The sequence below is a fragment of the Cornus florida genome, unplaced genomic scaffold (assembly GCF_030987335.1).
Source record: "Cornus florida cultivar Cherokee Brave unplaced genomic scaffold, ASM3098733v1 CherokeeBrave_3.0.0_Hap2_Chr11, whole genome shotgun sequence".
Classification (NCBI taxonomy): domain Eukaryota; kingdom Viridiplantae; phylum Streptophyta; class Magnoliopsida; order Cornales; family Cornaceae; genus Cornus; species Cornus florida.
In genome coordinates, this window is record NW_026775581.1 from 116,149,428 (window position 1) to 116,163,110 (window position 13,683).

Below are 13,683 nucleotides of genomic sequence, written 5' to 3' on the forward strand. Positions count from 1 at the left end.
ATTATTAATTTTTATCATTTGATATGACCAATTTACAACAATTAGTGTTCAATACTTTTTGCTCCTAGAAAGTCTAAAGTAGTACTAATTTAATACCAAGGTAAAACACTGATTAAATGTAAGGTAAAACACCGATTAAATGTGGAACAATACTTGCATATTCACCGATTAGTAGAAAATTTATACTCACCATGTATGTAACGCAATGTTAAACTGACAAGTGTTCTTACATTTAAAATAATAATAAAATAAATAACTTGATAACTATCCGGGTTAAACCCAAATGAATCCGAATCAAATTCTAATTATCTCTCATCTTCCTCTTTCTCACGCTTCTATCTTGTAGAAGCCCTAATCTCATCCGTTCTATCCCTCACCCTTTCTCTAGCGCTCATATTTTCACGTAGAGAAATTAGTGTTTTATTATTGACAATATATGGCACATTTAAGTAACCTTTTAAAAAATTCACAATGCCAAAAAGGTGTAGTCCAAAATATGGCCTAAATATACCATATACTATAGTACTATTTATTTAAATATTATGTAAAAATATAATATATATATATATATATATATAATTATTATAAAATAATAATCTATATATATAATTACTTATAATATATAGTTTAATAAAATAAAATAAAACTATAAATAAAGGAACCTGATTAAAAGTCGAGGCTAGAATTTGATTATATATCTTTAAGACAGATTCGTCTCGTTATGGTGTTAACGAAGTCAGTGGCGTCTATCCCCCAAGATACAACGACTTGTCTTGTTTTGGTAGTAACACTGCAAACCAAAAGAATAGGCGAACCGGCTCGGTGTAGTACTCTCTAACTCGAACTCGGACTCGGAGTGATTGACTAAGGCTCGAACCCAAATACTAAGGCTCGAATCCACAAAGTAAAGAAAGAAGGATAAAGAAGAAAATTCAGAAGAAGAGAAAAATTCTCTGAATTTTGGTGTGATTTGCAAATGATCCTAAGGGGGGTATTTATAGGTAGCAAGGTACCTTTTCGGGTGGGTACAACCATGGATTATGATGGTTCGACAAAAAGGTATGACCCTTTGAAAAAACTAAAAGTAGTTTTTTAAATTAAAAGGTGTAACCCTTTAGAAAAACTAAAATATAGTTTTTTTTTTTAATTTAAAAGGTGTAACCTTTTAGAAAAACTAAAAAGTAGTTTTTTAATTCAAAAAATCAATCACCCAAAAAACCCACCCATTTGTGAAACCCATTTAAATAAACCCAGCCCAAAAATAGGCCCAATCCAAAATTTCATTTAATAAAAGGAATAATCCAGACTTTATAATTAGGCCCAAGCCCAAGCCCAAGCTTGACTTATTTAAACTTCAATTGGTTTCAAAAATTTTTCCATTTAGGCTTTTCAAATACCTCACTTTGGATCTAATTTCTCATTCACCAGAAAACGGATTTGAGAAAGTAAATATATTATGTTCATCTTCTTGCGAAGAGGAACGCGCTGGTCTATGGATCCGGAAAAAATTCTTAGCGAAATCTATTCCAATTCTCATTCAAAGTTTATATTTTTAATGCCTCCGTTTCCAACAATTCCCCACATGAATGGAAATTTGCGCAGATTACAAATGAAGAAGATACAGACATTAGAGAGAGTACTATTAGAAAGTAATTGCATTGGGATAAGTAGCTTTTGGCCTTGAACCTTCCCTAGTGTATTACTATCGGATTTACTGGCCAACCAGTGAACATGATGTCTTGAACTGTTCAGCCGTTGATGTAAACCAAGACAATAACAAACACACAATTCCTTCCCACACAAAGTCGGTTCTCATGGTTGTGTTTATATGGCCCTGAACAACTCTTGGTATTTCGTGAGCGCTCTAGAAAACTTAGCCTTAAAAGTTATCATAGAAGTGGCCCCACTTCATACTCATATAGGTGACTTCTTATTAAGAATATCCTACTATACCCCACTTGAATTTTCAAGATATAAGAGTCATTAAAAGTATAGCTTATCCTACTCATCGCTGTAGGTAGCACTGTCTCATCATAGAAATGGGTAGAAGATTGAATCTTCCCGGTGCTTCTGGTGAGCCATTCAGAATTTCTGTTGTCCCTTTGAACCTAGATCTTGGGATCTCTAGTCAACTAGGTTGGGTTTCCATTAAGATGACTCATTAGCTTTCGGCTTTAATCCCATTCCCCTCGATAAACTATATACTTGCTCTCTTGTCAAACCTTTTGTAAACGAATCTGCTAAATTATCTTTTGACCTGATATAATGTATTGAGATTATCCCACTTAAGAGCAATTGTCTAACAGTATTATGTCGAGACTTACCGTTATACATATTACTTTGTGCCCTTCCAATTGCTGATTGACTATCGCAATGTATACATATAGCAGGTACAAGTTTAGGCCAATTTGGAATATCTTCTAAGAAATTACGAAGCCATTTAACTTCTTCACCAGCTTTATCCAAAGCAATAAATCAGATTCCATAGTGGATCTAGCAATACAAGTTTGTTTTGAAGATTTCCAATATATGGCACCTCCTATAATAGTAAAGACATAGCCACTTGTGGATATCTAACATCACTGTATCCTTTGTATCTGATATCCAATTAGCATCACTGTATCCTTCAAGTACTGCTGGATATCTAGAATAATGTAATCCATAACTTCTGGTATATCTTAAATACCTTAGAACCCTGATTATTGCAGTCCAATGGTTCTTTCCTGGATTACTTGTATATCTACTCAATTTATTAACTGAGTATGCTATGTCTAGTCATGTGCAATTCATCAAATACATTAAGCTTCCTATAATGCGAGAATACTCAAGTTGTGATATGCTAGGACCAGTATTTTTCGATAAATGAAGATTTACATCAACAGAAGTCTTTACAAGACTACTATCTTCCTTATTAAACTTTTCTAATATTTTCTCAATATAGTGAAATTCAGATAATACTACACCATCTGATATTCTAGAAATCTTGATTCCTAGTATGACATCAGCTATGCCTAAATTTTTCATATCGAAATTTTTAGTCAACATCCTTTTAGTAGTTTTGATTATAACATCATTACTACCCATTATTAGCATATCATCCACATATAGGGACACAATAACATATCCATTTTGAGTGTTTTTCACATAAACACATTTATCACACTCATTAATTTTAAAATCATTTGACAACATCAGTTTGTCAAATTTTTCATGCCATTGTTTAGGTGCTTATTTTAATCCATATAAGGATTTTAAAAGTTTGCACACTTTCTTTTCTTTTCCTGGAACTATAAAACCTTCAGGTTGTTCCATATAAATTTCCTCCTCTAATTCACCATTCAAGAATGCAGTCTTAACATCCATTTAATGTATTTCTAAATTTTGCAATGCTGCAATAGTTAGTAACAGTCTAATGAATGTTATTTTTGTGACTGGTGAATATGTATCAAAATAATCCAATCCTTCCTTTTGCCTGTATCCCTTAGCAATAAGCCGGGCTTTATATTTATCAATTGAACCACCAGGCTTCATCTTCCTCTTAAAAATCCACTTATACCCTAAAGGTTTAGTCCCAAGAGGAAGATCCACCAGCTCCCAAGTATGATTTTGCATGATGAATTCAATTTCACTATTTATGGCTTCTTTCCATAAAGGAGCTTCAGGAGAAGATATAGCTTCCTTATAGCTTTGTGGCTCATTCTCCAATATATATGTCAGAAAATCAGGACCAAATGACTTAGACGTTCTAGCTCTTTTACTACGTCTAGGTTCTTCCTTATCTTCATCATCTATAGACTCTTGGTCTATATTCTCTTGTATATTGTTATTAGCAATATCATAATTTCTTTTAAAAGGATTTTTACATGAAAATATATCCTCAAAGAAGTAAGCATTCCTTGACTCAATAATTGTATTGACATGAATATCAGGAATGTCTAATTTATGCACAAGGAAACGATATGCACTGCTATTCTGTGCATAGCCTATGAAAATACCATCAAAAGTTTTTGGTCATATCTTAACTTTCTTAGGAGTAGGAACCGCAACCTTAGCTAGACACCCCCACACTTTTAAGAATTTATAGAAAGGTTTTTGACCTTTCCGTAATTCATAAGGTGTCACACTTGTTTTCTTTTGAGGTATTTTGTTAAGAACATAATTAGCAAAAAACAAAGTTTCCCCCCACAAATTCTGGGTTAAACTAGAACTTATCAACATAGCATTCATTATTTCTTTTAAGGTACGCTTTTTGCGTTCATCAACACCGTTTTGTTGAGGTGAATAAGGAACGGTAGTTTGGTGAATAATACCATATTCTGAGCAAATGTCAGCAAATGGTACTTCGTATTCACCACCTCTATCACTTCTAAACACCTTTATCTTTTTGCCAAGTTGATTCTCAACCTCATTCTTGTAATGTTTAAACATTTCCAAGGCTTCATCTTTACTTCTTAGCAAGTATACATAACAGTATCTTGTGCAAACATCAATAAAAGTAATGAAATACTTTTTGCCACCTCTAGTTGGCACAGATTTAAAGTCACAGATATCACTATGAATTAATGCTAGAGGTTCAGTACTTCGCTCTATAGAGTGAAATGAGGTTCTAGTCAATTTTGCTTCTACACATGTTTGACATTTTTTATTTAAATCAATACTAAATTTAGGTATAGACTCCATGTTAATTAATCTACGAATCGTATCATAATTAACATGTCCTAACCTACCATGCCACACATTAGATGATTCAATCATATAAAAAAAAGAAGCATTAGCTTTATTATTATTATTAATAGCTTTGGGTACAACAGTCATTACATTGAACTTAAATAGTCCATTACTTAGATACCCTTTGCCCCACATACACCCCATTCTTAGTCAGCACAAACTTGTCAGATACAAAGACCAGCTTGAACCCATTATTGCTTAGGAGTGACCCAGAGACCAAATTCTTCCTGATGTTAGGTACATGCAGCACATTATTAAGAGTGAGCTCTTTCCCTAAGGTCATTAGTAGTTTGACTTTTCCTTATCCTTCAACCTTTACAGTAGAAGAGTTCCCCATATAGAGTTGTTCTTCATTATCTATAGCTTAATAGGTAGTGAACATCCTCTTTTCAGAGCAAACATGACGAGTAGCTCCCGTGTCCACCCACCATTCTCTATTGTTGCTTACCAGGTTGGTTTCAGAAACCACAACTGAAAGATTTAGCTCTGTCACATCAGCTATCAACTTATCTTCTTCAGCAATATGCACCTCAGTGGTCTTTTTCTTGGGGTTGTGTTGTGCTTTGCGGTTACGACAGTCTTTAGCTCGGTGACCTAGCTTGCCGCAAATGAAGCACTTCCCAGTGAACCTCTTGTAGTTTCCTTAGCTGGGACCTTCGCCAGAGTACTTCCTCTTCTTATTCTTCTGTCCAGCTTCCGCTACGTTTGCCTTTGATACCATTGAAGAATTCCCGACTTTCTTTTTAAATGTACGGTTATCTTCTTCAATTCTCAGCCTGACAATCAGGTCTTCAAGCCCCATTTCCTTGCGCTTATGCTTCAAGTAATTTTTGAAATCTTTCCAAGTAAGTGGCAGCTTCTCAATAATTGAAGCTACTTGAAAAGATTCACTCAATGTCATCTTCTCAGCGTGTATCTCATGTAGGATCAGCTGGAGCTCCTGCACTTGGTTCATAACTGTCTTGGAGTCTATCATTTTGAAGTCCAGAAATCGTCCGACCACGAACTTCTTCAAGCCAGCATCCTCTGTTTATACTTCTTCTCTAATGACTCCCAGAGCTCTTTAGTAGTATTCATTGGACTATACACATTATACAAAGTGTTGTCCAATCCATTGAGGATGTAGTTTTTGCATAGGAAGTCTCCATGCTTCCATGTATCAACAACTCCTAGCTTGGTAATGTCAGTCTCACTCTCATCTAGCACTGGGGCAGTCTCAGTTAGATACTTGCTTAGATTCAGAGTTGTAAGGTAGAACATCATTTTCTGTTGCCACCTTTTAAACTCCATCCCATTGAATTTTTCGGGTTTCTCCCCATGACTGACGGGAATATTAGGTATAATAGTACTCGTACTTGCCATTTGTCTAATATATATTAAATATACAGACCACAGTCAAATTTACAACAATATTTAAATAATTAAACTATAGTATAAGCGGAATCTGTCTTAAGATTGTAGTCCAAAATATGGTCTAAATATACCATATACTATAGTACTATTTATTTAAATATTATGTAAAAATATAATATATATATATATATATATATATATATATATATATATATAATTACTTATAATATATAGTTTAATAAAATAAAATAAAAATTATAAATAAAGGAACCTAATTAAAAGTCGAGGTTAGAATTTGATTATATGTCCTTAAGACAGATTCGCCCCGCTATGGTGTTAACGGACTTAGTAGCGTCTATCTCGCACGATACAACGACTTGTCTTCCTTCGGTAGTAGCACTACAAACCAAAGGAATAGGCGAACCGACTCGGTATAATACTCTCTAACTCGAACTCGGACTCGGAGTGATTGACTAAGGCTCGAACCCAAATACTAAGGCTCGAATCCACAAAGTAAAGAGAGAAGGATAAAGAAGAAAATTCAGAAGAAGAGAAGAATTCTCTGAATTTTGGTGTGATTTGCAAATGATCCAAAATGGGGTATTTATAGGTAGCAAGGTGCCTTTTCGGGTGTGTGTAACCATGGGTTATGATGGTTCGGAAAAAGGTGTAACCCTTTGAAAAAACTAAAAGTGGTTTTTTTAATTAAAAGGTGTAACCCTTTAGAAAAACTAAAATATGTTTTTTTTTTTTTTTAATTTAAAAGGTGTAACCTTTTAGAAAAACTAAAAAGTAGTTTTTTAATTCAAAAAATCAACCATCCAAAAAACCCACCAATTTGTGAAACCCATTTAAATAAGCCCAGCCCAAAAATAGGCCCAATCCAAAATTTCATTTAATAAAAAGAATAATCCGGACTTCATAATTAGGCCCAAGCCCAAGCCCAAGCTTGACTTATTTAAACTTCAATTGGTTTCAACATTTTTTCCATTTAGGCTTTTCAAACACCTCACTTTGGATCTAATTTCTCATTCACCCGGAAACGGATTTGAGAAAGTAAATATACCACGTTCATCTCCTTGCGAAGAGGAACGCGCTGGTCTATAGATCCGCAAAAAATTCTTAGCGAAATCTATTCCAAATCTCATCCAAAGTTTATATTTTTAATGTCTTCGTTTCCAATAAAAGGAACTGAAAATTGGACATGAGGTTGGTCTTTCATAATTTAATTGTTCTTGTTTTTAACTAAGTATCACCTTCTTAGTCATGAGTGTCCACTTCTTGTTCTTCTTTTTCCTTTACATCCACTTCTTCGAGTTCTTTCTCTAAAAATAGGAGCTCGAGAGAGAAAGAAAGGGAGAGGGATGGAGAGGAGAGGGAATTAGAATTTGATTCGAATTCATTTAGTTTTAACCCAGATAGCTATCAAGTTATTTATTTTTTATTTTTTTAAAATGTAAGAACATTTGTCAGTTTAACATTCCGTCACATACGTAGTGAGTATAAATTTCTTACTTACCGGTAAGTAGACAAATATTGTCCTTAAATGTGTACTACACAATTGGCTATTTTGCTTCATTTGAATATGGTTTTAATTGGGAGGAAAAACCCAACCCGGAGAACAACGTGATGATGGTAGAGCTGCAAGTTGGGTTGGCCCAACCCAGCCAATCCCAATCCAACCTCAACCCGAATCAGTTGGGTTGGGCCAGCCCGAATTATACCCAATATGGGTTATGTTTATAATTCGGACCGAATATTTTCTGGCGGGACGGGTTAGGTTGACAGGTTTATTATTATTTTAAAAAAAAAATTCAGAAATTTATATATATTATATATATTTGATTATATTATTATTAAAAACAAAATATTTTTAGGGCGAATCATTTCAGCCTCCCCAATCGCCTCCATCTCTATCCTTGTTCTCGACTCTGAACTTGCCCTCTCTCTCTCTCTCTAACTGCAAACTACAAAATCTATAAGAATCAGAAGTTCAAAAACCATACATTTCAATTTATCTATGTGTCTGCAAGAATCAAAAGTTCAAAACCTGTTACCTATATCAAAACCCATATCGGCATATCATTTCAACTCTCAAGCTTGCCTCCCCTTCCTCTGTAATTGCTAACTTGTATGAATGGTTTTTGTTTTAATTTTTGGAAGTGACGGCGGCGGCGGCGGATCAACGTCTGATGGACGACGGCAACAGCGAAGGGGACAGCGGGAGAGAGAGATAGGAGAGAGAAAGGAGAAAAAAAAAATTAAAAATTAAAAAATTTCTTTTTTTTTTTTTTTTTTTTGGGTTTTGGGTTGGGTTCGAGTTGAACCCAAGCCTAACCCGAACATGTCTGGGTTTTGACAAAACCCAACCTAAATATGAGCCCGATTTGTGAATTTTAAGTCCAAATTTTAAATTTTTTGGGTTGGAATTGGGTTGGGTTAGGTTAGCCCGCCCAAGTTGTAGCCCTAGCTGATAGTGTGAAATAATGTATTAGAATTAAAATTGAAGACCATTTAGTGGAAGTTTTAAATTAATTTTCCTCCAAATTTTAAGCCCTACGCTTTGATGAAATCCCACTCAACAAAACATAATTAACTTTTTAGACCATTTAACAACTGATGTATTTAATGAAAACAAATATAATTTCTATTACATTTATTTTTTAAAAATGTAAGTTTTAAGGGTTCTATAGTCTATTGGTATATTCTTTACGTCCTTAAATGAAAGGTAAAGAGTTGAAATCTAAGTTATACATTTCTTTTCAACAATAATAATAAATAATAATAAAAAAATCTTTACATCCTTAAATGAAATATAAAGAGTTCAAATCTAAATCACACAATTCTTTTTAACAATGATAAAAAAATAAAATAAATAAAATAATAATAATAATAATAATAATTTATTTTCAACAGAGGCCGCTCTCACACTCCACACGCACTCTCACTTATGTTTCCACTATTTGTGACTTAATTTTGTCACTTTCGTATTCTCGCTCCGGCTCTCGTTTTATGTGACTTAAGTTCAAATTCCATTAAAAATTAAAAAAAACGGGTGTGTGAGTTTCTCACATTCTTGCCAAGATAAAAAAAAATAAAAATAAAAAATAAATAAAAATAAAAAATGAAAAATAAAAGATAATACGCAGGAGATATAATTCAAATTGTTATTTAAGAACTTGAATTACAAGAATGGTATATGTTGAAGTAGAATAGAAATAAATTGGTCTTAAAAGAAGGTTTTTAGAATTTTGAATCAAACCGAACCGATGAAACTCTAAAATCAAATAGTACGAGAAAGGTTTTAAATTGATTTAGGACCCAAGATGAGTTTGCTTACTAAGAGAAACCGATGGGCTTAAGCCTTGTTCTGGCCCACAGAAACTGGACTTAAAGGCCCAAGATGGGTTTGCTATCTATCTCAGTATCTCTAGATGCACACACAGCTCCAGATTGATTTTATCTCGGTGATTAAACCTTTCAAGAAGGAAATCAGGAAATGCAAAGAGGTATCTCTCTCTCTCTCTACATAATGTTGGGAGTGATTGCATGGACATGAAAGACAAAAATGGTTTAAAAGAATATCTAATCACTCTGTTAACTTAAACTACTTTTCAGTCTCTCTCTCTCAATTTAAAGGCATTGAATTGCTTTCCTGGAAAGGATTTTACAGGTATTGAAGGCTCGTCCAACACATCTAAAGCATTTCCATATTTTATTTTTAGTTGCATACACGATTCACAATTTTAATCACTATCATTGCAATTTGTTCATAGATCGATGTTGAAAATTTCCCTAGATCTTTATTAATTTCTTGCATTCACCATCATTAAATGATAACACAACATATTGTGATTTATTCCAAATTTTTTAATAGAAGGATAGGACATGTTTGGATTTTGTTCGTCTGCTTAATCAAATTTCTCCATTATCTTCAAAAGTTTAGGCACCAATATAGGCCACAACCACAACTGATGATACAGGACAGAGATTAGTTTGTTTCTTATAATATCATTATAATATGAGGGTTTTTTTTATTATTTTATTTTATTTTTCTTAATTCCTTTTAAGTTTTAACTATTATGCCAACTACTATATAATGTTCAAGTACGTATAAACTACCAAAAGTTTGCCTCACAAATGCTACGACTCTGTGTGAGATAGGCCACTCTTTTGATTTGCTCAATATCATGACTTGCTTTTCTTTTTTTGGGTAATAGTATACATGTAATCATTTCATCAAACCGTTAATTGGCAGATTTTTGATGAACAAGACCAAAGTGATTGAGGTTTGATTTCTAGAAAGCAAGTCCATTGACTGACACTATCAATGGAACCACTGAAACAAAGCAGAGAGGAAATGGCTTCTTCATTTTCTCCGACCACATTATCATCCAAACAAGAGAAACAAGGACTGGGTTGGATGGAATGGCTCGGAGGGTGGTCTCATTTAATCTACGAAGTACTCTTTCAGAAAATCACATCAATCCATCTTCAAACTCCATTGCCATTGCCTCCACTCAACGTCGTCACCTTCATTGTTACCGGATCCACCAGTGGAATTGGGCTCGAAATAGCCAAGCAATTGGCAGAGTCAGGAGCACATGTTGTTATGGCAGTGAGAAACCCTAGTGCAGCCCATAATTTAATCCAGAAGTGGGAGACCAATAGGTCCAATACGAGCCTCCTCAATGTCGTTGTAATGGAGCTTAATCTTCTATCTTTAGAATCTGTTGTGAAGTTTGCAGAAGCATGGAATTCACTTTCAAAACCCTTACATGTTCTAATCAACAACCCGGGAATCTATTCCATTGGGGAGGCTCAGAGGTTTTCAAATGATGGATATGAAACGCATGTGCAAGTGAACCATTTTGGTCCATCATTGCTTTCAATATTGCTTTTGCCATCACTCAAAAGAGGCGCTCCAAGCCGGATCATCAATGTGAACTCTGTCATGCATTTCATCGGCTTTGTTGACACGAATGACATGAACTTTGTTTCGGGGAGAAGGAAATTCACAAGCTTAGAAGGGTACTCGAGTAGTAAGCTAGCACAACTCATGTTTAGCAGTGCCCTGCAGAAGCACTTGCCTAGTGAAGCCGGTATTAGTGTAGTATGCGTAGAGCCTGGAAGTGTACACACAAATGTTGCTAGGGACTTGCCTAAGATTGTGCAAATTGCTTATCATCTGATACCATTTTTCCTATTTAATGCTCTGGAGGGTTCAAGAAGTGCGGTTTTCGCAGCTACTGATGTTGAGATTCCTAAGTACTGTGCCAAATTGAAGGCTGAGGAGTGGCCTGTCTGTGCTTTTATCTCCTATAACTGTCGTCCGATGAGTCCTTCAAAAGAAGCACATAATGTGAGCACATCTCAGATGGTTTGGGAGAAGACACTTGATATGGTTGGCCTTCCTTCTGATGCTGTGGAGAAGCTTTTACAAGGAAAAGAGATTCAATGCCAGAATGGGACTTCCCTTAATTAGTTGCTAATATGGCATTACTCAGTAGCCTAGTTGGTAGAATGTTCAATTTTCTAAGTAGGTGTACTCGTATTCGATTTCCCCTCTCCTTACCCCTAGTTTGTATGGGGAAAAATTAAATAAATAAATAAAAATAATTAGCTGCCATTATGTGAGTGAAAGAATTTATGTTATTGGCTGTTCATCTGAGTCTTCACCCACTATATTACTTTACTTTTTGATTGATTAGTATCACTGCATCTGTTATAACACATTAACTCCAGATATTTGAATGAATCAATGAAATAAAATCATGTTTTTAAAGTTACTTCTGCTATATACATATATATATATATATATATATATATATATATAGACTAATTAATTCTAGGTACTTGAATGAATCAATGAAATAAAATCATGTTTTTAAAAATATTAGTGACGTCCCATATGGACAGAAGTTGTTGACAATGCTACGTAATTAAATTGGCTTATTTACTTCTTGCTAAGTTGTTCTTAGTACTCTGGGGATCTACTTTAATGGGAAAATTGAAAATGTCAAAGTGCTGTAAAATTGAAATGAATTCAATTACTATAATATAGTGATTTGGCCACCCGAATCATATATATATATATATATATATATATATATATATATAAGAGTAGCACCATCGGACTTTTTATCTTTTCCTTTTATATAATATATACAATGATAAAACTGCATTGATGATGAGCACATGAAAAGTCCTAATTAGGTGAAAGAAGAAAAAAGTGAGCCACTTTAGGGCTTGGGACTTAACCATGACACCATCTCAGGGAAATTATTCTATAATTTTTACTACTGTGCTTATATAGTAGAATAGCCAATTTTAAAATTCTCTTGCTCTCTCTATTTTGGGGCGGCTCTAGGATGCATAACCTAATGGAGTTCAAAGAATTTTCTAAGATATATAAAAAGGTTTATAAAATAAATGAAAATTGTATTTCAAATATTTTGAATTCTAGATCCGAATAAGTTTTTTATTTACTCCCTCAATTCTATAAAAATAGTCCATGATGGGGGAGTAAAACTTTTTAAGAGGCCTTTTTAAAAATGACTAAATCATTCTTTTTAAGTATGAATTGGTATTTTATTAATTAAAATTTTTGAAAACTTAAAAGGTTTATATAAAAAGATATATTTATATTATTTTGACTTTTTAAATGTTACAACTATTTTGAAACTGCTAAAAAAATATATAAAATAGAAATAGACCATTAAATTGTGATTTTATTATGCACAAAGGAGGCGGGTGTAGGACGAGGTATCCCAATAAAACCTATTTGTGAAACAAATCCATTATTAAAAAGGAATGAATCTAATTATTAAAAAAAGTTGAACATATTATTTTTAAAAAGGAAAAAAAAATACTCCAAGTATTTACCTGTATTTAATATGTGGATAACTTTCTTAACTTAATTGTTAGATGAATAAAATATGAAAAATATAGTTACAGTGAATTACTAGATTTAATCTTTTAATTGATCAATTATGTAACAAATAAGAAAATGGAACTCTCCACTTAGTTGTATTTGGTATAAATAGTCAATTAAAAATAATTTTGTTAAACAATTCACTGCAAGTGTTGATGTGAATATCACTTACTCATAAAATATATTGAAAAAGGCCGAAAAATAATAATAATAAAATAATTATGATAACACTCACTATATATTTTTATAGTGGATGGGAGAAAATCTTTTGCATTGCTTTTTCTTTCATAAAAAAATAATTTTTATATCTTGTAATTTTTAATTAATTATTTGTATCATAAATAAAAATGTAAATGTAGAATTATCCACTTTCTTATATTTTTTATAAATAATTAATTAAAAATATTTCATTAAGCAATTCACTGCGATGATGAAAATATCACGACTCTCCTTTTAACTCTTTAATGCATGATGATCCGATGATTTGCAACGCGTTGCTTAAATATGATAATGTTAACTCAATTGGTGTGGTGTGTATAAATTGTATGTAATAATTTCTCATATAGTTAACCTACAGGTGTGGTTTCCGATGCCCTACACGTTTCAAACATCCATCCGTTCATTTTTCTATTAAGACCATAATTGGGGATATTTATTACTCTATGTGC

At 33.2% G+C, this 13,683-nt stretch overlaps 1 protein-coding gene across 1 annotated transcript; it reads left to right on the forward strand.

Annotated features, from left to right (window-relative positions):
• The first annotated feature begins 10,411 nt into the window (after positions 1 to 10,411).
• On the forward strand, positions 10,412 to 11,566 carry LOC132281924 (dehydrogenase/reductase SDR family member FEY-like). The gene has a single exon (XM_059783576.1). It carries the CDS (start codon positions 10,412 to 10,414, stop codon positions 11,564 to 11,566), a length of 1,155 nt encoding a protein of 384 aa, XP_059639559.1.
• Positions 11,567 to 13,683: the final 2,117 nt, after the last annotated feature.

Coding starts and splice junctions, on each gene's coding strand:
- LOC132281924 (XM_059783576.1), top strand. CDS start 10,412: ATGGAACCACTGAAACAAAGCAGAGAGGAAATGGCTTCTTCATTTTCT.